The sequence below is a fragment of the Epinephelus fuscoguttatus genome, linkage group LG23, assembly GCF_011397635.1.
Source record: "Epinephelus fuscoguttatus linkage group LG23, E.fuscoguttatus.final_Chr_v1".
Lineage (NCBI taxonomy): Eukaryota > Metazoa > Chordata > Actinopteri > Perciformes > Serranidae > Epinephelus > Epinephelus fuscoguttatus.
Window position 1 is genome coordinate 32,278,785 of NC_064774.1, and position 27,429 is coordinate 32,306,213.

The window sequence follows — 27,429 nt, forward strand, 5'->3', positions numbered from 1 at the left end:
CCAAAAAATAGCTTATGTTTTATGATGATGCATTTAACAAGTTTGTTAGGCTTCATGGTGACATGTTTCAGAAAAACTAGATGTTAACTTAACAGAAAAACTCCACAAGATTTCCTTGTTTGTTTTTATCAGTGTATACTTGGGCTAATAACTATCTGGTCCACACAATCTATTATCTGTTTGTGTTGACATAGTACTACTTTTACACACACATCCTTCCCATAGAACTCATCACAACAATGTACAATTAAAATGGCCACCATGGAATAAAGAGCAATCCAGAGTTCTTCTGCACACACTGGCACCTTATTGCCAAGACAATAAAACAGCACAAATGATATTAGCTTCTGAATGTAGCAACTGTACCTTCAACAAAAAGTCACATTTCACAGATTATCTGCCTGTCCACGAGCCTCGTCACAGCCTGCTTTTTCTGGAAACAAAGTGCTGAGGCTTTCATTTTTTCTAACAGCTTCCTACTGAAGAAGATCCCTTCCAAATGAACAGAGAAAAAGAAGTATGTGCTATGCATTTTTAAGCTCTAACTGCAGTGGAACTGATTTAGCTAGCATCACTTTTATGCTACAAGTATGGTGAAAAAACTTTTCTTCTGAACTTAATTTTTCTTTTGAACTCCAACCTTACAGTCCTTTACATAAAGAAGCTGCTGGGTGGCTCACTGACGGCTATTCATCACAATTATTTCACCATCACCACTTTGGAAAACCAAGCCAGGCTCCCTTCATTAGGCATTGTCATTAAAGGCTAGTTGAAAAAAAACCTGAAATATATTTACACTATAAAAATTCACAGGTTGTAAGTAGACGGAAATGTTTGGATGCCTTATTTTGTTTCCCCACAGCAAAAAGATCCAAATCTGAATAAGGCATCTTTGTACATCAAGATGGACAACATGAGGACAGTGTAGCAACTAATGATGTATCTATCACGCTATGTAAATAGTAGTTACCTGTAGTAAGTCCGGTTCTATTAGCCATGTCATAATAATGGACTTAATAGTTAATAGTGGAGCCCATTTAAGGGCAACACGTGTTGCATGTGGGTCAAAATGTAAGTAAACCTCTTGGGAAATTTCATTTAATGAATATTAACGTATTAAACAGCATTATTATCATAAACGCTGATTAAAACCTAATAATTTTTATTTCATGATGTAACTTCAGTTCCAGGTGCGGAAGCCAAAAACGGCCAAGCTTGCATTTTTTTACTTCATTGCTGTAATCTTAAGATTGCAAGCTAATTATTTTTGGTACCTTGAGATAACAAAGAGTGTTTTCTTGTGATAACTACTTAATTTATGCCGATTCTCAAAAAAAAAAAAAAAAGATTGTTAAGATAACAAAATAATTTATAATGATAAAACTTTTTTTCCCCTCAAGATCACAAGATAATAATGCTGCGGTCAGGTCAGCTGTTGTTTCCATAATTATCCTGTAATCATGAGAAAACTAAAGTCATTCTCTCATGATAAATTATCTATAAAATTTGGCCTTTAGTTTTCTTGAGATCACAGGTTAAGTATATTACAGTCAACTGTACCGTTGAATCAACATAAATTAACTTGTTGTCATTAGAATACCAGATAGATACCAGAACAATTAAATCCTGATCTCAAGATGACATCATTAAGACAGAAGAAATTAATAGCATGTCCCTTCTCAGCTTCTGTAGAATGAGTATGTGCCTTGCCTTTAGTTTGCCTTTAACATTAACTGGCCACTGTGATAAAGGCTGACTACCTTATCTGACCATTTACACATCTTATCACAACATTTCAAAAGTGATTACATAATCAGTTGCTACAAAGCTTTGAATAGAAATCTGTGGAATATTGTCACATTTTTCATTTACGTGTTGCTCCAGTTGAAATTGGATGTCCATCATTTACAAAAGTAACATCAATGAATTGCCACAAAGAAACAGTCAGGCTATGTGTCAAAGGGGGGTAAACGGTTGTATACCATTCAAAGTCAGGAAATGAAATATTGCTGATTGCAATTCACAACTTTCATCCATCTAAAAGAAAAGAAGAAGAAACACTGGGTGTGTCTCACAGCGCTCCCTGGTTCACCTGAAGCTCAGCTGGAATCATACTGTGAGTCCATCAGTGTCTCACACTTCAATCAATTAGCTAACTAATCCACCTGAAATCCAGTACACTCAACACTGACTGACCTCCTGTGAACTCAAAGAGGTTCGACACACCCAGAGATTCCCAGAGGAGTTTCTTTCTCCAACATATAATACAATTAACTGCCTTTTTTCCCAATAATCCAGCTTCACTAGTCTGAGTCTGGAGCTCAGCAAAATGCTACGACTAAAGCCCCAGCTCACAGCAGAGAAACCCTGGAGTACATGCTAAAGGCTGGATAACTGTATATCAACATTGTTAGTGGTGTTCAAATAGTAAACAATAAATAACTATGTACACATACATTTGGCAAGGTTTGATACACTGTCGGCCATGTTTATAGCAGAGAATTAAAAAAAATCTGTTCACATTCAGCGCAGAAGGACTACAAATCCCAACTTCTGCAGCACTGAGCTGCAGGATCAACAAGGACATGCTACACAACAGAGGGTCTATCCTGTAGCATGTGTGAGTGTATGTGTGTGTGTGTATGTGTGTGTGTCTGTGTGTGTGCATGGGGATTAGGTAGGTGGGGGGGGTGTTTGGGAAAGAGCGCATGTAGGTGGGTGACCTTTGTGTGTGTATGTCTGAGTGTGTGTGTTACACAGTATTCTCTGCAGAGGGAGGTTCAGCATTGGGTGGCTCCAGAAGAGTCTGTTGGACTGCAGAGGCAAAAACAGAAAAGTAAACACCAGTGCTTTATACACAGATCAAATTTATCAGCTATTTCCAATGACAAGAAACTGCAGTCCTTTGACAAAATGTTCTAAAATCAATTAAGTGACAGATTCAGAAATACAGACATAAGACAGTAGGAGCCAATATGACAACAAAAGCAACACAATCAGCAAGACAAACTACAATTGCTGCCATTGTATTCCTCCATGAACCAGTCAAGTTGCAGTTACAGTTTACATCCATGCCTGTCCAGACTCACATGTAGCCATGACAGCTGATAAAGCTTCAAATATGGATGTTGCTGCAAAGATGCTAAAACATAGATGCTTCACACACATCTTTTCACAGAAGATCTATACAATCAGCACAGTTTCATGATTAGTGTCAGTATCTGACCAAATGTCTCCCCTTGTCATCCTGAGTTATAATAATAAGTAATGGCCAGAAAAGTGTTTTATGCAGAACATTATGATGTCACAGTGAAGTTAACCTTTGATCTTTTGGATATAAAATGTCATCACCTCATTATTTTATCTCATCAGACATTTGTGTGAAATGTTGTCATCATAAGCATATGAATTCTTGAATTATGACCCAAAAGATGTTGTGTGGGGTCACAGCGACCTTGACCTTCACCATCAAATCCTGATGGGTTAATTTTTAAGTCCAAGAGGACATCTGTGCCAAATTAGAGGTAATTCCCTCAAGGCCTTCTAGAGATACAAGAGAATGAGATGGATGCTAGGTTGCAGTGACCTTTGACCACAAGATTCTCTTCAGTTCATCAGTGAGTCCACGTGGACAACTGTGCCAAATATGAGGAATTTCCCTAAATGTGTTCTTTAGATATCATGTTCATGAGAATGAGACAGAAGGATGGACGGACAGGTGGACTGACAACCCAAAAATCCCTCTGGCCACGGCTGTCACTGGTGCAGAGGCATAAAAAACAATAAATGGGGTGCCATTTTTGAATGTGATATTCAGCTCTAGTTCAAGTCCAACTAAAATCACATTTAGTCTTTCAACATAATGTCAGAGTTTTATTTAAAAATGTATTGTTGGGGCGTCGGTGACATAGTGGTAGAGCAGGTGCCCCATGTACAAGGCTGTTGCCGCAGCGGCCTGTGTTCGACTCCAGCCTGGGGCCCCTTGCTGCATGTCACTCCCTCTCTCTCTCCCCCTTTCACGCTTGTCTGTGTCCTATCAATTAAAGGCCGAAATGCCCCAAAAATATCTTAAAAAAAAAAGTATTGTTAATGGTTTCTTATCATTAAAAGATAGAAACAGGGTCTTTGGAAAATACCAGACTGACTGCAGCTGGCAGCCTGCCAGAGTGCCAGTGTTATACAGAGGTGATCAAGGGACAAAGTAAATAAACTTGCTCTGTAGCTACATTTCATGAGCAGACAATGTGTTATTAGTGGTATAAAGGAGAACTGGCCTTAAATGACATTTGTAGGTACATTTACAAGCTGTTTAATGTGCTACAGCTGAGCAGCTAGTTAGCTATCTAGCTTACAAACTGACATTAGCAGTGCAGAACGTTTGTTTGGTGACTCAATAAGCAAGTTATGCTGTAGTGTGTGTTAAGTTTGTGAGTTAGATAAGAAGGAGACTTCAGCAGGAAAGGTAATGTGGGTCGTCTGTGGCTCTTGTATTGTGTATCAGCTGCTGCTGCTGCCTAGAATAAAACACTGCCATTACCGCTGATGAAGAACATACACATTAGGGCAGTGCAGACCTGCCAATCAAGTGATGTCTGGGAGCAAGATCTGGCACTCCTCATGTGGTCTGGTCCTTGATCTCATCTCATGCCAAAGGTGTGTCCTTCCTGCCTCCTGCCTCCCTCTGCTAATTTTATCATTTTAATCCTGTCAAATGTGGGTCCCCTTCAGGTGTGTATGCAAATGTAATTGCATTCTATCTGATCATTGCCTTTCCTTACCATTTGATCATTATTGTATACTCACTGTCTGATCACTGCTTTGGTTTACTGTATAAAAGTGCTTACATTTCATTTGTGTGGGGTCAGCTCACCTGCTCTGTGTCTTTAAGTTAATCAGTATGCCTGCATATTTCATTAAACTCACTCTTCAACACTACTTAATCCAAGTTTTGACTGAATAATTTCTTTGAATTAATGCAAAACTATGGGGCACCATCATGCAACCAAATACATTAAAAATACACTTCTCCCTTTTGTTTTCTGTTTTATTTTTTCTAAACGGAGAACACAGGACAGCCCTCTGATGAGTTTCTCCTTTCAGATAAGTGTTGTCAAGTGATGATAGCTCCACCATTTAAAAGAAAACTTTCGCTGCATTTTCCAGAAAGATATGTTGTTGTAAATTTGGGTTTGTACAGTTATAAATGAGGCTAGAGGAGAGTGTCCAGTAGATGTGAATAAAGTGCAGAAGAGATGTGTTTACCTTGTGGTTCTGTAGCCACCACAGCCTCGGGGTTCTCAGCCTTCACCATTTCAGCATTCAGGCTCTCTGTCACAACACAACACACGTAGTGTGCATTACCAGCTGCTGTTAACACTGCTACTGCCACAACTGCTACTAACTGCAACACTATCTACTGCTACCAAAAATGCTTTTACTACCACAACCAATGAGGTGATGTTATCTCTAAGATTGTGTTGCACCGATAGACTGTATAAAATAATCAATTTTCAATCAATCAATTTTACACATCCCTCTGTCCTTATGACCCTCGCAGCGGATAAGAAAAAACTCCCCAAAAATGGACGTAACCGCTCTGACATCACTGATTGCTTTGTGGACTTCTGTTTTGAGGCCCCAGGTTTGGCATTTTGGCCATCACCATCTTGAGTTTTTGGTTCCGTAAGTGACCAAATAATCAATTGGTGGAGATAACCGTAATGCTGGCTGCTAGCTTGGTTTGGATGATTAGTTCACAGCTACAGTTAAACTGGGCTAATGCTAATGCTATTTTTCACTAGCAAGAAACTATCGTAAAACCATTAAAACAAAACTTACTTACCAGAAAAACTAACTATTCTTTTTAAGGCTACCAAATGTTACAATTAAGTCTTGTGAACTGAAAACAGACTGAAATAACAACAGCTACTGCTACGCCTATACTCTGTGAATTGGGGGGTACGCCATGGTTATGCTACCTAACCAGTGATGTCACCATGGTTGTGATTTGTCAAAAAACAGCACCACCTGTCAATCAAAGTGACCAACTCTTAATTGTGCATTACTTTAAGCCTTAATAAAATACAAACAGGTGAGTTATATAAAACTTCACCCACTGTACAGTTGTAATGATGGGGGAAATTAGCTTTCGAGACCAAAAACATTTTTTGTACCAGGCTGTAAACATGTTTATTTCTGCTGTCAAGTTGGGCATTTTACCAGGGAGGTCTATGGGGACTGACTTGCTCTTGAAGCCAGCCTCAAGTGGCAATTCAAAGAAATGCATTTTTTGGCACTTCCACGTTGACTTTATTTTTCAGCCCCGAAGTTGCTGGGCAGTGCCACACACAAGTACCAACCAAATACCCCAGTAAGAATTCTAGGAAGGTATTAAGGTATGAAAAAACACATACCACCCAAGCCTGTTAAGTACATTTTGTTTTAATGGTTTTAAACCTGTTTTTGCTAGCAAAAATTAGCATTAGCCGGGGTTGGGAATTAACTTTTCTGTTCACCTGCCACTATGGCTGTTGGATTCCAAAATCTGCCAACCACTGAATAGATTACCATTGTTTTTTCAGCTGGTGAGTGAGGCAAATCTAGGAGCAGCTGGCATGTTTTACCTGCATTTGGCTAGTGACTGGTGCTAATTTTAAACCCTGGAATTAGCATTATCACAGCTCTGTAAATGCATTGTGCTAACTAAGCTAGCATCCCCACCCTCTCATCCAAATATGGTCACTTCTCGTGCCCCAAAAAAAACAACAACAAGATGGCGATAGCCAAAAGGCAAACTCGAGTCAACGAAACATTGGTTGACATCTCTGTGGCTACGTCCATTATTTTATACACTCTAAGGTTCCATGATTTATTTGATTTATTCAATCAGGTTACACCATTAAAACTTAGTAAAGACTTAAGTAATGTGTAAAGTGGTTGGTTGGAAACATCTAAGTCACTGCCCAGTCAAGAGCAATCAACTACAAACAGGAAGTTATCTCTTTATTTACTGATGTTTAAATCTCCACTAAATGCTCCACTGTGTTTACCAACTACTCTCTAAATGTGTCTATCTGCTGCTAAGCAGGTCGTGTGAAATGGGTTGATCAGAGCTTAAACAGCTGCTACTTACACCTACATAAAGGCTTCCACACAGTATGGTTTAAGCTGTGCTAGTAGCAGTATTGGCACATCAGTGAGGTTAATGTTCTGAGGGACTGAGGCCTTACGTTGTATACCGAAGCACAGCTTCTTCTTCTGGTAGGAGATGTAGCTGCTGATTGCACCCACCAGCGCCATAGCAACTGCACTAGCAATCCCTGCAATGGTGCCCACTTCTGCAGCCGGCTCTGCAAACACATGCACAGATATAGCGTTAAGTCCAGTGGCAGATATGTATGTATTTATGAAGAAACACTAGAGACTGAAAGGACCCACCATTGGTATCATCATGGTAATTTTGATCACCACCACTTGGACGGTCACCTGTGAAAATGCAAAATAATAGCAGGGTTAATTTAGCTACCAAGTTACACATGGATTCTCTATAAATGTGTAGATATTACCTTTGCCTTTGTCAGGTTTGTAGTTACCATCTTTAGCAACACCAAACAGATCATCATCACTAAATCCACCTGAAAGAGGAGACAGATGATCACCACACTGAGGAAGAAAATGGAATCGGTTCATGATAAACTTAAAGACAGCTGCTTAGAGGTACAGGAAACCCAAAGTTATGAATTTGTTCAGAGCTGCATTTGTCATTCATGGAGTTGTTAAGTTCTTTTGTTTATGTAATGCTGAAGCTGGTGTCGTTCCCTTAGACTGGATAATCTGCCATTGGTTTGTTGACTCCTGTTTTGTGCCCAGAGTTTAGCATTTTGGCCATCGCCATTTGGGACTTCTGGAGCCAGAAGTGACCATATTTGGACAAGACGGTGGTGGAGCTGCGGAGGAGCAAGGGCTGGATCTGCCTGACAACTCCGAGGAAATCACAATTAGCAATCTCCCGGGCTGCAAAATTATGCCAAGGCAAGAGTGCCAAAAACTGCAGTTGCTTTAATGGCCATTTCAGGCTGACTCCAGGAGCCAGTCAATCCTCATAGAGCCCCATGTTAAAATGCCAAACTGTATAGCAGAAATAAACATGTTTACAGCCTTGTACAAAAAAAAGGTCTTGGTCTCTATGGCTAATTTCCCCATTCATGACAACTGTGCAGGGTTGAATTTTGAACTCACCTTTCTAACTTTTATAAGGCTTTGAGTTACACATAATAAGGTTTGGGCCACTTTGAGTGACAGGCTGTCTATGAGGCGTCACCACAGTCTATGTGTCAGATCCTTCCCTCTGCCCTCCACAGCTCCATCCTTTCATCCATATATGGCGGAGCTGTAGCTGTTACTATTTCAGTGTGTTTCTGTGCATGAAGGTTATTATTAATGTTGGCTTGTCTGAAAAAGTCTTGTTCAGTGTTTGGTTGTGCTATAAAAGATCATCCAAGAAATTGGATGTTCAGTTTTATTTATTAATAATAATAATAACAATAATAACAAGTAATAATAGTAATGCATTTTATTTACAGTGCCTTTCAAAGCAAATAAGTTTTTAAAAAACAAGCAGGAATATATCTATAGATCATAAAGTCAAACAATTCAGTCATATACAAAAATAAGTTCATAAAATAACTAGACAAATATCATAATTATAGATGACTCTATTGCAGTGTTTTCAGATGGGATTTGAAAGTGGAAAGGGATTCAATATTGCAAATGTCGTGAGGGACGGAGTTCCAAAGGTGGCAGGAAGACTCTAAAAACCATGATTTTATCACTTTTAAGTTTGAGGAAGTTGTAGGAGAGCCAAGATTTCATATCCAATAAGCAGTCAGAAAGGGAATTGGGTGGAAGAGTGGAAGTAGGCTTGATAGACAGACAGACAGACAGACAGACAGATAGATAGAGTACTGTCATTTTTTTTCAATACAATCAGACTTCTTATTGCCGTCAGTTGAGTCACCCCCTGATGGCCATTACAAAGAATGTAAATTTAAAGCACTTCCGAGTTGGCTTCACTCTTCAGGAGCCGTATTCAAAAAACATTCTGAAAGAAAACGTCACAATTTTAAGAATTCACTAGAAGAAGTCACTAGGACCAACTATTTGTTCTAGTGAGCTTTGTGAATATGGCCCCTGATCCGGAGGTTGCATCCTCCTCTTTTACACAGTCTACAGTAATTCATCATGTCTACTGATACTCCGTCAGGTGGTAAAGCTACTCTGTTGTATTTTTAGTACAGGTTTTTGAGATTCTACTTGAAATGCTCATACCCAAATCATATGGACTTTGATTGATTGATTGGTATTTGATGATGTGTATAACTTCCAATGTTTTGCTCATGTTTTTAAATTAAGTTTCCTGTATCTTAAAGTTGAAACTGGTTTGTGTATGATGCAGAATTTCTACTCAATATAGTTCGACCAATACTAATATTGATACTTTAAAGTTAAAAAAAATCCAATTTAGATTTTTTGTTCTTTGTAAAACAAAATGCATACCAAGTGGAAAATGTTCCATATTGGCTGAGATATATCATTACTGATTTATCTGAAATGTCATATCGGCCCATTTATCAGTCTAGCTCTAACACTCTGTGAACAGAGGAATATTTTAAGGTTGATCACCAGCAGTTTGACAGATTATGCATTTATTTCATTAAATAAGAATCACTCCAGATATCTACAAACAAAGGATTAATTAATTAAAGAAATACAGAAAATACAAAATATTAACTATAAAATGAAATATAGGAAATGTTTTAAAACCATATTAGGATGAAATTAAACTATCAAAACTCTGAAAGTATATTTTGGTCTTCAGCTGCTTAACTAAAAGAATGCAGAAATAGCATGTGAAGCATGTGTAAGACAGTATTACTGTATGAGCAGAGTGGGAGGGGATGATAAGCGACAGATGAAAACAACAAGCTCCCTCTCTTGATCCGGGAAAGTTACGTAGTTCTTTTGTAGCACTCAACAACAGAGTACTTATTCAAGCAAACTGTAGGGACAGTTGTCCTGATGGTGAAGTCATGGCTACTGTCTGTAGCTCAAATTCTTTTTTAAGAAGCTGCACATGCTGTGGCCTTGGAAGTTTTAAAGGAATGCCAGAACAACTGAGTAGTGCTGCACAATATATTGTTTTATTATTGCCATTGCAATGTCAACCTGTGTGATAAACACATGGGGAAAATTTGCGATATTGCACTCAGGGATTTTTTTTTTTTTATGAGTTAGTTGAAAGTGAGTATCAGTAGGAAACTGCACTTTAGAGTGTAACTATCATTCTTTCTCTTATTGGTGTGTTTTGTGTTCAGTTCCATATTAAATTAGTTTAACTAAAGAATGTTGTTGAAATTTTTTCATTTGTTTGTTTTAATTCAACGAGCAGTTTGTTGTAATTTAGCAGTATACTGACAGCAGCAGACAGGCAGAGCTGAGTACACTTTAAAGTAAGTTTATCTCAAGTACTGTAGTAACATTACTGCCCTATTGAGCTTTATCACATCCACAATTTTTTTATTAACTGTACATTTGCTGCATAAAGTTGTTAACTTTTATACAAATCACTTGCTGAAACTGTGGCTATAACCTCACAGTAGTACATGAGGCAGATAGTCTGTGAAAAAAATCATGTTCATTTGCTTCCTCCCAATGCTCCTAATGGCATTTGCAAGAATCCTGAAAAATGAGAAATGTTGTCGAGCCAAAATGAAAACTGAAATGTTTTCTCAACACAAAATAACTTTGCTAAATTTTAGAAGGACTCAAGCAGGGTGGTGAAGAATTTGTATGGAGACACAGGTGGCACATTAAAAGTCGTCAACAAAAGAAAGTAATAGCAAGTGCAGATGAGTGGACAGGTTTAAGATACAGTATATTAATTAAGGGCGAGGGTTCTTCATAATCTGGTATCAAAAGTCAGGTGGCACCAGTGCCAAACAAATAAATTTAAAATTGCCCTGCCTTAAATATACTGTACATCGCTGATAAACCACAGATAATGACATAAACCGAGTTTCCACCGAAGACTTCCAGTAGAGTACCCTTAGAACCTGTACATAACCTGTACGGACATGTACCTGAAGCCTAGATCTGTTTTGCATTTCCACTGCAGACACTTCTCTTAAATGTAGGCAGGGTTGTTACTGGATGTGAACTGCGAGTAAGTAGTGTCACATAATATCTAACACAACACAGGAAATGTGACTCACGGACACAGTGGATAACGTCCAGTGTTTTGTGTTCTTTCTTCCCGGTATGTGGTTGTTTATTACAAGGAGGAGACAAGCTTTGTTTTAGAAAAGGATGTAGGCAGCAAGGAAAAATATGGAAGCGAATCGTGACTAATATTTAAATTAAAATGTATTTGCAGAAATGCTTTTTCATTTTAAGAATGTGGCTGCATTATCTGACTCATATATAAAATTAATCATCAATCATCCTATTTGCATTTTAATTTTTTTTAATGTCTACAAAGTATAAGCTATAAGTACAAGCATAAGCTGCTACCAGTTTAAATGACTGTCAAGTCAGCGGACGTATTAACTCCGTATCCTCAATGAACAGTCCATGAAAAAATTATTTTTTCCAGCAGATATCTTAGTTACAACATGATTGAGCTAGCAAAGCAGTTTTGTGTTGCTATGTGTGGTATTTATTCAGTTCTGGGAAATTCCGATGTTTAGAAAGCACAATCTCAGGGAGCGCCATAACCTGTGATGCATCTATATATCAAATGTGCACACCGCCCCCTACTGTATTAGATGGGTTCTCAGCTGAGAAGAGCGGCTCCTGACGTCACTCTCCTGCGCCGCTCAGATTGCCAAATCATTTTCGAATTATGGGCACTATTTTGCAGGGCAGACCACGAAAATGAAATAGCAATGTCTTCTTTGTTTTCTTTTTGATTATGGCATAAAATGTGCAGTCTTGAAGAAGAAAATGCAAATGCAATAGGATGATTGATTATTAATTTTATTTATGAGTGAAATAATGCAGCCACATTCTTAAAATGAAAATGCATTTTAATTTTCAAATTTTACATTTCAAATTGAATTTTGGTATCTATTTGCTGGGGCATATTTTGAAAATTAAATCGCAAATGACTTTTTCTTTTTCATTTTAATTAAGTAAAAGAATGAGCAGTCTTGAAGAAGAAAATTAAAATGCAAATAGGATGACTGATGATTAATTTTATATGTGAGTCAAATAATGCAGCCACATTCTTAAAATGAAAAAGCATTTCTGCAAATACATTTTAATTTAAATATTAGTCACGATTCGCTTCCATAGAAAAATACTGTCAGAAAAAAGAAGAGAGTCAAGCAAGAATGACGATTCTCACTTGACCAACCAGTCAGTACGTTTACATGCACAGTTAAGTCAAGATACGGTTGTAGCAATGGTTGTAGTTCAACTAGGCCAATTAATTGGACTACTGTCCTTGTCCTAGTATACAAGCACGGTAGGGGAATCGATTTATTGACCAAAGTATGTCCAACTCTGCTACGATAGGTGGCTCTTTCAGTTTGTTAGAATTGGACCTTTTTTCCATTGACCTATTACATCACAGACCAAACAATCAAGCGTTGTCTAGCTGTTTTCGCTACTTTTTTTGAACAGGGTGCCAATCCTTGTTTTCCTCCCATCCATGTACTTCAAAATATTTAACTCTTTCTGCTGACTCAGCATGAACTGTGTCTCCTCCTCTGTCCAAAAATGCATGGCTCTGGATGTAGATTTTGTTGTGTTGATACCAGCTTCTTCTTCAGCTACACATTTATTGCTGTTTGACTTCCGGGTCAAAGCCCATGGCGGAAACTTTTTAGGCCAGTTTGGTTTTGATTGACTGTATACATGCAGGAGTCATTAGACTCCCAGTTGTATTTTCTGAGTCTGTTCGTCCAACTTTGAGAAATTCTATTTAGTACTATTTCAGATGGACGTACATGTTTACATGTATTTTAATAGTCTGCTTTTAGTTGGACTAACATAAAACTGATTTTACCTAATGTCATGTAAACATACTGAGTGATTTAGCTCCATCTTTAAGTATTGGATCAGGTTGCTAGCTACCTAAACAGAGGAGTTACGAAAAAACGTGATAAAATGGAACAGTTGTATAGGTACCACAACAACTTCTGAAGGTGGAAATGCAAAAATAACTGTTAAATGTCTAATAAACTGAACTGACCCAAACGGTTTGGTGGAAACAAGGCTTTACTATCTATTAAAGCCGCTATGTGTAGAACTTGTATGTCATTAGAGCATCCAATCAATTAACTATTCTGATGTCACAGGTTTCTGGTAGGGGTATAAGCTGCTGACTACAACAGATTCTAAGATGTATTTAATATGATCATATTTTACATATAGTGGCTTTAATTCCACATGAATTCAAAGTGATGCTTTTTTGGAGTGTTACCAAACTAACAGCTACAAATACTAATCTTGCGGGAGAGCTCGCACCCACCTCCCTGCCCCTTGTTCTTATCCTTGCCACCAATGTCATTGTTGGGGTCCAAGGCATCAGCCAGGTCAAAGTCATCGGCAGCTGTAGAGGTCAAAAGGTCAGTTGTCAGTGGTTTTGCAAAATAAAGGCAAACACAGGAGTTTAACAAAACATTAGGACAAATAAACTGAGAGGGTAATAACCACTGAAAATATAAGACCAACAAGACTTGTTATTCAAAAGGATAAAGTAATGTATGCTGTCTCGTGTGAACTAGCTAACGTATAATAAGGTGTTCCTGTGGTACCTCATTAATAATTCAACGGTCATTTAATAATATTCAAACATAGGTATGTTTGAACTTACAAACAGCTGCTGCAACAGGCTTCTGGGACTTAAAGAGGACCTATTATGCGTTTCCTTATTTTCTGTCATACATATAAAAATGTATATCACAGTGTATATTGCTATTAGCAAAAACCTCAGGCCTTGGACCGTTCTGAATACTCTGTTTCCAACGTTTTTTTCTACTTTCAAGACAAGCTGCTGTCAGCTTATGAAAGATTTCTTTGTGTGGTCATCTGCTCCGGGCACACTACTGTAAGTGTTTTTATGTACACCATTGCATGTAGCTACATGCTAACGTCAGGGAATCATGTAAATGTGGTTGCTGATATGGATCTCAGTTTTGGTTAATGTTGCATTCGACAGCCTGACACCAATTAGTTTTTGAATAATAAACACAAAAATATGTGAAATACGAGAGGGCCCTTCTTTTAGTCTGGGGCTTTCGTGACTCAGTGAGCTTTACCAATGAATTGGTAAGTGAGGACAGTCATTATATAAAGGAGGAGGATAAAAACTGCAAGTAGGCATGGAATTGGTGTTGGATTTGGATAAACAACAAATTAAAACAGAGGCAGATCAGAAAACTGATTTCTAAAATATAAATCAGAACAAGTTAGAAATAAATGCAAAGCCTCTAATAAAGAACTGGTGCTCTCTGTAGTTGGGGTGCAGACTTCAGCAGGAAGGCTGCCTATAAACACAGAGGAAGGTGCATTCTCTCACCTGGCTTGGGATTGGGCTTGACTGGGGCCTTGGTACCTGCGGGGACTTTGGGCACAACCTTGGGTGGGACTTTGGTGGTAGTGGTGGTGGTGCCGTCGGTACTGAGTATATCCTCTAGATTAAAGTCTGCACAGAACATTGACGGCACTAATATGTAGATCCACTGACTTCAGGTATGATAAGTGCACTGTAAAATTTTTCACACAGGTGGATAAGGCTTGTCTAAAACCAGCCATAGTTTGAGTTATAAACACAAAGTGTAAGAAATCAGAAATTGCAATAAGATATGTGATGTTCCTGCTCCAGTATTCCTCAAATAAAATAAAACATTTAGGTCTACACTGATTCCCATTGGTTCCCGCTTAAAAATGGTCCTGTCGCTGTTGCTGGTTAAGCTGGTGTTGTATTACATCATAATATACAATAATTATAGAATTAAATGATCACTGTATAACTGTAAGGGTTCTTACCTCCTCCTCCTGTTCCCCCGCCTGGTGCTGCTGGTTTTGGTGGCTTTGGGGAAGGACTCACTGTTGTGAAAGTAAAAGATGATGAATTATTATAATTATTATTTACATCATTTAAAAGTAATTATTTTACCTGGTGTCATTCATAAGTGAATATTGGATATTGTAAACACGTAACATTTTGCTCTTTTGAATGCATGCTACATGTTTTTTGATTTTAGGATGTGCTGGATTTTTTTTACTGTCAAAGGCAGCCATTAGCTTCCATTCATTTCGGTATGATATTATCTCATAATCATAAAGTAGCACTGAGGCAAATGCATGTAGACGTCATACTGTCATGGATTAAACAACTCAAGCAAATTTCAAGAGTTTTCGTTGCTGACTTTTTGTTGTACAAAATGAATGGAAACCAATGGAACCCCTAAAGTACAAAAATATTATATCATTTATCTTGTGCACACAAGATAAAAAAAAGTCACTTTACGGGACTTTTCTCTATTGTATGGTGGAAGATGCATAATTCACAGTTTGTTTGTTTTTTTTGTTTGTGTGCACAAGATATTAACTCTCTCTCTCTCAAGATAATTCATTTATGTGCACAAGATTTAAAAAAATCCGATTACGAGAGATAGATCTCATAATAATGAAATTTTCTAATCATTTGGTGATACAGATCTATGATATGAAATGCTAGGTCATAGACTGAGCAAGAAAACACAGAGGATATGGAGAACATGCAAATACCACACATGGTATGGTGTTCTATTACAGTTGTTCTCAAACCAGCACTGGGTCGCGAGATGGTTGTGGATTAAAAGAAAAAAAACATTTGTAAGCTGAAAACCATTTTCCTCAGTGGAAACTAAGCTTCTTTTTACTTGTACTTCACAGATAAGAAACAATACATTGTGAAGACAATGAAGCCCACACAAAATAGCATTTTAAGTCTTGTGTGTGATTTATCCTGGTTTCATATGAGTAAAGGAAATCTCCGCTAGTTGCTAGGCTAGCGTGTTGTATTTGTTTGGAAAACGTGTTTAGTATAACATAATTGTTCTGTAAATGAACCTTCTGAGCTGTAATGGAGCTGAATTTTGTAACCATACCTTTGTTAAATGTTTCTGTTGTTCCTGACTTCATTAGGTGCAGAAAATCTCCACTAGCTGCTAGGCTAATTCATATAATGTATAATTCCATAGGCTTGTGCTAATAATAATGTATTTGTGGGGAAAATGTGTCCGGCAAAAGACAAGTGTTTTTTCTATGAATCCTGCGAGTTATAATGAAGCTGATTTGAGTACTTGTGTTTAAAATTGTCTCTATTAAGCCCTGTTTAATGTGTGTTTTGAATCAATTTGACTTTACAGCACTTCACAGAAACCCCACCGCCGACTAGTGTTTTGGATGTGTAACTGCAGAGTTACACAGACACACCACTGCACAAGCATAAATGCTCACAACGGCGTAGGCCACATGCGTAGGCTACAGCGTAGGCTCTGCATAGAGCTGACACAAATATAATCCGCCTTTAGTGGATGGGACATGGGCCAAACTAAAAAGTCAAAGTATACTTCACATATATTTGTTTTACTGCACAGACTCTGGCTCCAAATGATGACAGCAGAGCAAGATTTCAGCTGCCGTATCCGGGATATTTTAGCTTCACTTCTGTACAATGGGGGTAAGTGGAGTCTCATTGTCCATCTTTTATACAGTCTATGGTCATCAGAAACAAAGCATTATTTATTTTCATTTATCAATGAGATCATTCACATTAATCAGTTAAAATCAGTAGGGGGAGGCATGTAGAAACAGCTGTTTACGCCGGTTTGCAGGGGTCGCCTGATTATTCTGTGGTATCACAACTTGAAAAGGATGAAAAAAACACTGTTTTATTCTACTTACCTGGTTTACTGTCATCATCCAGGGCATCAGCCAGGTTCAAGTCCTGAGACAGGACTAGAGTCCAGAGAGGACAGAGGGACAGACAGAGAAGAGGGACAGAGAAAGCAGACATGTTACACTGATTCCAACTAAGGCTGTGCAATTAATCGTCTGGTGGTCGCGATTACGATTTTGAGGTGAAACGATTTCAAAATTAATGAAATCGAGGGTAAATGATTTTTGGTCATGGACGCCTAGAGATGTTATTTTGTCTTCTACAGAAGCCGCGCATGCGCAATACCGCCACCTCCCCTCCTCTCCTCTATTCACTCCACAAGCCAGTCAAGTAGGTGAACTACGAATAATGCGAGAGGCAGGTGATCACGGAAGATTTCAAAAACAGCCTGTGGAAAATGGCAGAGGGAGAGCAAGAGAGGTTGGTCTGTGTGTGTGTGTGTGTGTGTGTGTGTGTGTGTGTGTGTGTGTGTGTGTGTGTGCGTGTGCGCGCGTGCGCATCAGGGCCAAACTCCGCCATGCACAATACAGAGAGCAGAGGAGAATTCTAAACATGCGACCATGTAGAGACAGAAATGACATGCCGTCGTGTAAACAATACAAGTCATCACGTGCGCTGCATAATTGTTTCCATAATCGTGATTTCAATTTTGACCAAAATAATCATGATTATGATTTTTTTTTTTTTTTAAATCGGGCAGCCCTAATTCCAACACATAAAACCAACAAAACAAATAAAGTGGAAACTGGTCTCTTAGATTAAAGCTTCCTTTATTTTCTACAGGTATGAACATTTCAGTGATCAGTGTTCCAGGCCCCCCGGTGTTACTGTGTCACACAGTCCCTGCCCTGGTGCCAACTGGGCCCACTGTGCACTAATCCGCTCTATTTGTTGACTGAATTGCAAAAAAGAGATCATTTACTAGATAGGACACAAAGGCAGAGACAAACAAACAGTGGCTAACCTCATTGGCTGCCCCACACAAGCAAACATCCACCTTTCAACATGCAGCTGCAGTAAAGGACAGAGACTTGTTCACATTGTTCAACATTTGTATACTCACTTCTGCCTACATATCCCTGTTCACATTTGTTTGTTGTATTTCTAACCCTCAATCTAAAGGGTGTAACTGACAAAAAATATACATTAACCAGCATTGCTGGCAAATATAAAATTAATTCATCAATACACTATGCTATGACATCTTGTCTTGATTTAATAAGGACACAAATGATTCTGTTTTTCACTATACTAGTGATTTCACAATACACAAGACATTAGATGACGTAATTTTGGGGTTTGGGCGAGACAGACTGACATTTTTCAACATTTAAACGCATTTTTCGATGAAATGATTAGTCGCCTAATCGAAGAAATAATCGACAGATTAGTCGACAAGGAAAATAATCATTAGTGGCAGCCCTAATATATATATACATATATAAAAAACACTGTAAGCAGGTCTCTTAATACATCCATTGTGTCAACAGAGCTAAGAGTGTTAATTGGGAGGGAAGCAAAAGGTGGGCTCTGCGTTTCTGTGACACTGCTGTCCCAAGATTAGCGGTAAGTGACACAGGTGCAAATGTTCTGGTTGGCTCTCTGTCGTTTCTGCTAAATTTGGGCTAAATTTATGCTCTTATGTCTATTTTGCAAGTGTTGGTGGTGCTTTTTGTGGTGTGCGGCTGCGAGTCACTCAACAGTCATAGCCATTGTACTGGCATCAGATAATAAACTAGATAATGTACCTGCATCAGTTTCCCACAGGATATCAGGAACTGTAATATCCTGTGTATCAGCAAAACTTTGCTTAGTTCTGGAAGCGCCATTCAACCAGGTAACTCTTTTCTATATGCCGACATGCCAACAGAGCAGAGGATTCTGAGAGGAGGCGTGTGCTTTATGGTGAATAAGGACTGGTGTGACAGAGGGAATGTGAGGTGCTGTCCCATTCCTGCTCGCCCTGCATCACAAGGGGAATAAACATTTTAAATCACTGCTATACGCCATTCAGAGGCAGCCACAGAGTGGAGTTGCTGCCTGAGTTCAAGGGGAGTGACCATGCAGCCATCTTGTTGAGATCAAGATATGTTAACAAATTACAATACATGCCCTGTATGCAAGAGATGGAGCCAATCATAGTCCAGAGCTGTTCCAGGACACAGCCGTTAATGTCACCAATGACAGCAATCAATTCAATGTGTTTGCAGTGGATTTAATTTGTAAAACAACAGAAGCAACTGTACCCCAGTCTACACTTAATTATGCCATAATCAGAAACCATGAATTACTACAACTATGTGGGACTCCATTAACACATACTGGAGCCTGTCTAGAAACATGGACAATTATAAAGCAGCAGCCTATAATGTAATAAGAGGTAAAAATTAAAGTTACAAATGAATAATTAATTGATTGAACCACCATATGACTGCATAGCAGCCCAAGACGTGTGGCCGGCCCCTTTACTAAACAACTCACAGAGAAGCTCACATTACACAGCACACACACACGTCAACAACAAAAAGTAGAAAGACTGATTTCCTACTTTACAGGTCAAGGACTTAATACCAATTTATGCTGTAGTTTGAGGTATTTGTTCCTCCACTATGCTCTATCTGTTTCTATCTAATTCTTGTATCTTTTTTTTGTTGTTGTTGTTGTTGTTCTGCTGTCACACATAATTACCACTGGAAATCAGTTCCTATCTTATCTTGAAACTTCAGTCTAGCCTTCCTGTTCTAAATGATTTCTTCTCCATTTTTCCCTCATTCAATAGCTGACAACAGAGACAGGCAGGAAACACTGAGAGACAGTTAGAGGGGTGACATGTAACAAAGGCACCCAGCTGGAATAAAACCAGGACCATTACAATTATTGAGCCTGAGGCCACTTCACCACTCGGACGCCTAACATAAAATGCTACATGAATTAGCTCCACCAGATGTTAAACAAGTTTAAAACCCTATGTTCATAAATTACCATGTATGTCTAAAAGTTACGGAAATATTGTCCGGTAATAAAAGCTTCCCAAATGATTACCTGGCCTTTCTCTTATATGAGCTGCCACTGGGCAAACTGACTGTCTTATAACCTTAAAGAGTAACTCCTCACTAAAGTTAATATGAAGACACACTACTGCACCAACCTCGAAAGGTTGAAAAGTCCAAGCCTTCTAGCAGTGACAACCATCAGCGCCGTTAGATGTGATCTGTTCTGTTTTATTTGTAAATGTAATGTTCTACTATGGTGTCATGCACAGTGTGCAGACAGAACATGCTACTACCATTAGATTGCAGTGTAAGCAGGATTTTAAACCTGGGTGTAGTTACTCGTCAAATGTGGATGAGTATGAATCAGGCCCCCAGGAACACTGCTCAGCCATGCTTCCAATTTTTCGCAGTGGCCAGTTACTGTATTAGAGCAGAGGGGAAAAAAGTGGACTAAAAGCATTTTCCCCATAGACCACTGATAGAAAAGAGACATCTTTTAAACTGATGACAGGCAACCTCAAACTGCAAACACAGTCAATTATGACCCTTTCTAGTATGAATTCTTGGGCCATGAAGGTTTTTTATTTGTACAACTTTCCTGAAGCTGAGAAAAGCAATTCAAAAATCTGTGATATGTTCACAATGTGATGTCTATGAGCTGAGCAGGAACAAACTGGCGGAGCCAGCAAAAGAAACACTACTATGCAAATTCAGTGGGTGACAAACCCCAAAAATAAATCCCAGAAGCTAGAAACTTTTTTTTGGCATGTGCGCTAGACAAGCAATTCCATTGCACTGAACAGGCACCATATTGCAGTCTGATATCTAGCTATTATTATTATACATGTATGGTATAAAGCATTAATTGTGTGAGGTGTGTGGTGTCTTATTAATGTTCTCATGTAATGTCACTTGAGTCAACACCAGTGCGGTCCAAAGAGTACAAGTTTGACAATGAACAAAACTGTTGGCCATCAAGTTGCATCGTGGATAATGTAGGCACCAGGTTTTTACAAGGAAGTAAAGACGCTTTCTCCGGTTCTGCTTCCATTATGAGTCTGACAGTGTTATAGGAGTGCAATGCTAAATCAGTGGAGTAGGCTTCTCTTTTTAAGGTATGAATGTAATGTTAGATATTTTTTCATGCATTTGTTGTTTTTTATGGCCAACGGATGAACGGACTTGGGACAAATTTTGCGGGAAAAATCCAAAGGATGTGATGTTATGCACATTCCCCGTGGATGTATTTAGAGACCTGGATACAGCACTGAAGACGGGTCCCCATTCATTCCTATGAAAGTTGCTCAGTGGCACATGAAGCCAAAAAAGCTCTATTTCTGCAGTACCTAGATGAAAGGCACTGCTTCCGCATCACTGGACCCACAGAGCAAGCGCACTAGTGACTTTCACTGGCCGAGCTGGCTTCTTCCACTGAACTGAATGAAAATTAAGTGATTTAATCTTGCTGTTCTTTTAGACTTTCCAAATGTTATCGGACCGAATGGTTTAACTCCTGACAGTGGATCGCGTCATTTTGCAGGAATTGTGACGCTCAAAAAAATTGATCCACTGTTTTACAGATGTCTTTTTACCAATGGAAGTCTATGGTCTATGGCCTAAGTCTTTTTGAGCCCAGTGGTACCACCAGAACAGACCTGGGAGTTGAAATTTCACTGTATGGCCACTGTGAAAATTGGCTTCAAAGCCCAGCACACTTCTGGGGGCCTGGCATTCCCAATTGCCTTTCCTCGCTTCAGCTCTGCTACAGCGCTAACTGCATTTGTACAACACTAGCTAACATTAGCTAAGAAAGGGATTCTAGATTCAAGATTCAAAGTGTTTATTGTCATATACACAGTGAGGAAACACATTTCCCTGTACATTGAAATTCTCCCATTGCTGACTGCAGTGAATACCAGGAAAAATATTGACTAAATCCACACTCAATTAAATAGATAAAAAAGTAGGAACAATATAGATAAAAAAAATATGAAGGGAATATACACAAAAGGGAATAGCATCTACTAACGTCAACAAATGAACAGCACACACCACAACCTAGAGTCAATGCTGTGTTTCCGTTATGGTGGCCCTGCCGACGCAACCAAGCGCTGGGGGTGTGATCCCTGACCACCAACTAAAACCAATTAAGCAAACTTTCTGTTGCTGCTGTTACAAGGGTTAGACCCAGCACTGCTGTTGTGAACCTCAGGGCTGGGGTCTGAGCTGCCATTCGTTCTCTCACAGGGGAGAGGTATCCTAGCTGCGGAGACTGAGGCAGAGAGCAATTGCAGGCTGCGCTAGCTAGCTAATTCTTGTCTCATTTGTGGTTTGATAAACAGTAACACCATCAAATTAAATCCTAATTTCAGTGCCCTGGGGCTGAAAAAAAATAATCCTAGCGTAAGGCAATATACTGACACATGAAATATTGTGAGATTATAGTTTTAGCTGACTAGTATTAGCTAACATTAGCTTGCTTGTTAATGCGGACAACTGGCTAGTTAGCTAAAGCAGCAATACTATTGAGTGATTAACATCATCTTATTCATCAAGACTCCAGAGCTGATCTGGCTGGTAAATTGGGTAGTTTGCCATTTGGTAATTAATTTATCAGCTAACTTTATGAAGTAACTGACACTACTGGGGATGAATAAAGTTATTCTTATTCTTACTAACACCAGTTACATGAAGCAGAGCTTCATTTAAGCTAGCTGGCTAACCTTAACTTGCTTGTCTGCTAATGTTATGACTAGCAAAATACTGTAAGATTGGATATGTCAGTTGGCTAGCTTGCCAAAATAAGCTGACTCCTAACTTATGTATTACGATAAATGGTATGTAGCCAACAGTAAATGATACAATAATACAAATTGCTTTGTACTAGCCAAAAGTGATGCAGAGGGCTTCCAACAAGCTAATATCATGGAGCCAATGGTCCAAATTAAATGTAGTAAAACTGCAGACAGTAACGCTTTTCTAAATAAGTAATTTATTTTTTAAGTAACTTATTTTTCAGCATTCTATCAACCTGATAACGGTAAATCACAGTCAGTCTCGTGCTGGTCACTGTTTTGGCCAATGCTCTAGGCTCGCTCATGGCTATGGACTGCAAGCCTGGGCAACTGGTTGCTGACTTCAGTTCACATAAGAGAGGTGTCACTAAAAACAAGGATTTTCTGGTAGTTACAGCTAATAAAAACAGACTTTTTTATCTGATTAAAGGTTATCTTTATCTCAGTGACAGGAACTTCAGTGTAAAAGTCAGATGTACTACAAGTCCATCACCCCCCTGGCCTATACAGTCTACCCTAGGCACACTAGGCTGCCCCACCCAACCAGCAATGCCAAGGGTACCAGCCAGATGTGACTAATCCACACTAATGCAGCGTCCTCAGTTTTTAGGTCAACAGCCATCCCTGGCCACAAGTTACCTTGTGTAATAATGATTCCAGTGAGCTCCAAGCAGAGCGGTACACATATTTTGAATTCGGGGGAAAGAGAGCACTGGTATTGGTAATGTGCTATCAGCGGACACCAGGGGATTAAAAGTCACAGCAGAGATAGAAGTACTACCTTCATTCAGTCCTTACCAACATCAAATCTTAACCTTACCTCAACGAACCCCTAAAACAATTATTTTAAATATATATATGTATATATATATATATATATATATATATATATATATATATGTTAAACTACCTGACATAACAGTTTTCAATCTTATGCCCAAATCTGACCCCCCAGCTTGGTGAGCCGAAATGAATTCACACAATTTGCATCTCATTTACATACTTTGCATCATAGCATTTCCTTTACCAGACAACCACTGACTGGTTAAATCATCCTTTTTCTGGTTATGACTGCACTGCAGCTTTTCAGTCAGCCCATACATTAAAACCACGGGTTATCATGCAGACCTCTGAATAAAAGAATCAAATGACAGGAGCTCCTCTGCACCTGGTTGTCTGGGTGGTGGTGGTGGTGGTGACGGTGATGTAAGGTGGAGGTAATTGTGATGCGAGGACAGGTGCTATAGTGGATTAAATCATTTGCTTTTAAATTATTCACCTTGAAGTGACTAACTTGTCATATTAATCAGCAGTGAGAGTGACATCATTGTCAGCATGGCATGTGCAGCTGCAGGCAGACAGACAGAATATAGTGGGTGGTGCCACATGACTTTGATCTATATCGTATCAAACAATAGTGGAACAGATGTTACTATAACAAACTCTATATACATCTACATATTTGATTCCAATAATTTATGTAATAATGTGTAATTACTGAATTTATTCCAGCTGGTTAACATCTAGCAATATCTCGAGTAAATGGAGCCTCACTAACTGAATAAAGCATCGATAATAAAATCTATAAGGCGTGTATGAATAATAAAAAAACATTATTCTGAGTGTACATGTAATAGGCGGCTCTGTGCTCTATGTCTCTGTAACGTCTGCCTCCGGGCCGGTGGACCGTTACTCAGCCTTGAATCAAAGTGCGGCACAAAAGGCAGAACATGTGGATATGCTGAGGTGTGCAGGACAAAGCCTTACCTTCCAGCGGCAGCAGCAGCGCCAGCAGCAGGCACAGTGACCACAGAGAGCGGTTAGCCATCATTCCGGTCTCCACACACACCAACAGCCGGTACAAAGTGAGAATACAGCGGCTAGATCACGGGATTTGTTACCGTTCCGTTTTTCTCTGCAGCCTTCAGTTCAGCTCTGTCTCACTCGAAAGCCGCATACAAGGCGTTCACTATGGCACTCCCACACGGAGCCACTTCCTGCCACTCCTTTCAAAATAAAATCACCGACGGTTTAATTTTGCCCAAGTGGAAAATGTCAGCAACGCTAAATGATCCTAACCTGATCTAAAAGTGCACAATACATACGGATGTGCTACAATTTAAAGCCATCTCTGCTTAGACCATATAGATAATATATATAATTATATAAACACTGCCACAAATGACCGTGTGTGTGTGACTAGCTCCAGTCTGTGCTTCTCATTAGCATTCTGCTCACACAGGAAACCATCACAGTTTCTCTGAAGGATAGCAGATCGTGTTACAAAACCCAGAAGGTCGTTTAAAAACACTTACCATCGTTATTTATGTATTTCCAGAATCTATAAAGACTCTTTAAATCATCTGGATGAAATTTTTAAAACATTTTTTTTCTTTTCTTTTTTTGAGAAAACATCAGTTACCACTGTGCAGAGCTGTAATCACCTATTTAACAACTGGGGGGGGCTCTGACAATTTTAGAGCATTTGGAAGCAAAAATCTTTGATCAGGAGTCCTCAAAGTTTTCATATTTTAGGGACCATACACATGTTGGTGTTTTTGTGCACTCAAATTCATTATTTCAATATAAACATGTGGCAGGCGTGCTCAACCACCAGAGTGCGCTCTGAGATAAACGGAGTTCAACTTTTGGAACATTGAAGCGTGCACCGCATGTTATGTGAGGAGGACTAACCAATCACAGCCAGCAAATATGGAAAAGAAGGTGATCATTTTAGTTAGGAATGAGCAAGTAAACAACATTATCTGTATCTGTGTCTGTATCTGTTTAACCAATTAAATTATGTATATTTGTACTCTGAGTGGACAGAATTTGTGTCATAAGTGGGTAGAGTCTAATCAGAAGTTATTATTTTAAGCCTGAAATTCAAATGGATTAATCAGAAGTTGCAATATCTATTACCAATGAGATAAGTATTTACAGAACAACCTCAAAATAGCTTCAGAAAATCACAAGAGTAATAGATTAAACACAGCCACCCAAACGAGGATTTTTCTTTATCACAAGTACAGATAATGATGCATTTTACTCGTATGATACTCATAAAAGTACATTATCTATACCGAATACTAGTTTCATACAGTATTTGGCTCAACCCTAATTTTAGTGCAGGGCTGCCACAGCTTTATATCTGTCCCTCTGACAATATATTTGGCCCACTGCACACTTACAGAACAACACCTAGAAGAAGATCAGCTCTGCACTTAGGATTTCTGGTTAGTAGGCTACGGTGCTGGTTATGGATGCTTTGCAACCTCAGACACAACCTGCCTCCATGCCCTTGAAAGTTGCCACAGAGTGAGTACAGAGTAGCACCTAGTTCCCAACCTCGTATTTTCCAGACGGTTAAAGATGCGACATGTGTACAGTCCCTTTGGGAGCCAACATATGATTGAAGACCACACAGGAAAAGTGCACACACTGATGTTCCTTTTCCACCAAAATTAACACGTGAACACTGGGTATTTTGAACACCAGTACCTGCTAAAAATAGGCTATAGGCTTCTTTTCTATTGCCAGTCGAGCAATGTGTATATGGCTCTGCAGCGCACAAGTATGACTTTCCGTGTGTGTGGGTTTTGTTTTTGGTGTGTCACGTTCAATGTCACGGACAGGTCAGAAAACAGATTAGCAGCATGGAGGCCTGTAAAAACTAGTCACTGGTCACTGCCGAGCCTCTGTGACCCAGTTGTATGGGATGCACAAACTGGAGCTAGTGTCAAATTTGATTTTTCCCCAAACAGTTCACAAGATTCTTTAAAAAGCACATCTAGAGAAGTTCCAGTACTATTTTGCCTTCCTGGTATCGGTTCCGATACCTGAACTTGTGTATGGGCTGATACCAAGTATTGATCCGATATCAATACTTAAAAAATGTAACAGCTGTATACTAAGAACCCTGAAACTAAAGCTTTCCTTCTTGTAAATGTTGCCTTTTCACTGGTGGGACTTTCCAGTGTAAAATACTGTCAGTAGGGAGACGGGGGTGGTTGTAACAAAGGGATAGTTGTAACACTCTCAGTTTGGCCAATTAGAAACGAGCTGTGGTGACATCATCAACATAGTCCATACCCATTTACAATTGGAGCTCACTGGTGAAGCCGCATGTCTCTGAGTCCAAATTTGTATGTTCTAGAGCCAAAAAACAGTTTTTCAGGTGAGAAACCAAACATTTTTATCACAGTTGTTTTTTGCATAGTGTCCATTGTGTTGTATGTACAATTGTTTCACTTGCATAGGTTCAAGTAGTAGTTTCTCTAGTTTAATTTGATGTGTTTCGTTAGTGCTAGCTTTGAAGCGAAATGCTAAAAACGGTTAGCTCTTTCATGGCTGCTAGGCATGGGGAGGGTTGTAACTCTTCGAAAATGTTTGTTCAACTGTTAAAATGCTGTTCAAACGTCAACCTCATTCAGGCTACAACACATGCACACACACACACACACACACACACACACACACACACACACACACAGGTTAATACTTTGTTATTCTTGATTTTATTTATTTTATGTTATATATTTTTATTTATTTTATTGTACTTATTTTTGTATTTATGTTATACATTTCTATTTATTTTAATATTATAATTATTGTATTCTTAAGTAAGTTTATTGTTCCTTCTTTATTATTCATTAAAGTGATTGAATACATTTAGCCTATTGTGAATCTT

At 38.9% G+C, this 27,429-nt stretch overlaps 1 protein-coding gene across 2 annotated transcripts; it reads right to left on the minus strand.

The window, feature by feature from the left end:
• Positions 1–24,709, minus strand: cd99l2 (CD99 molecule-like 2). Of its 2 annotated transcripts, XM_049568907.1 has the most exons (10): positions 24,507–24,709; positions 16,957–17,010; positions 15,052–15,111; positions 14,582–14,707; positions 13,532–13,612; positions 7,566–7,634; positions 7,438–7,485; positions 7,230–7,349; positions 5,263–5,328; positions 1–2,814 (listed from the first exon to the last, which is right to left on the minus strand). In XM_049568907.1, exons 1-10 carry the CDS (start codon positions 24,568–24,570, stop codon positions 2,753–2,755), a joined length of 750 nt encoding a protein of 249 aa, XP_049424864.1. In that variant the 5' UTR covers positions 24,571–24,709; the 3' UTR covers positions 1–2,752. The 2 variants fall into 2 exon arrangements, with proteins under 2 accessions (XP_049424864.1, XP_049424865.1); XM_049568908.1 differs by lacking the exon at positions 24,507–24,709 and having other exon boundaries at positions 16,957–17,068.
• Between the last annotated feature and the right edge of the window lie 2,720 nt (positions 24,710–27,429).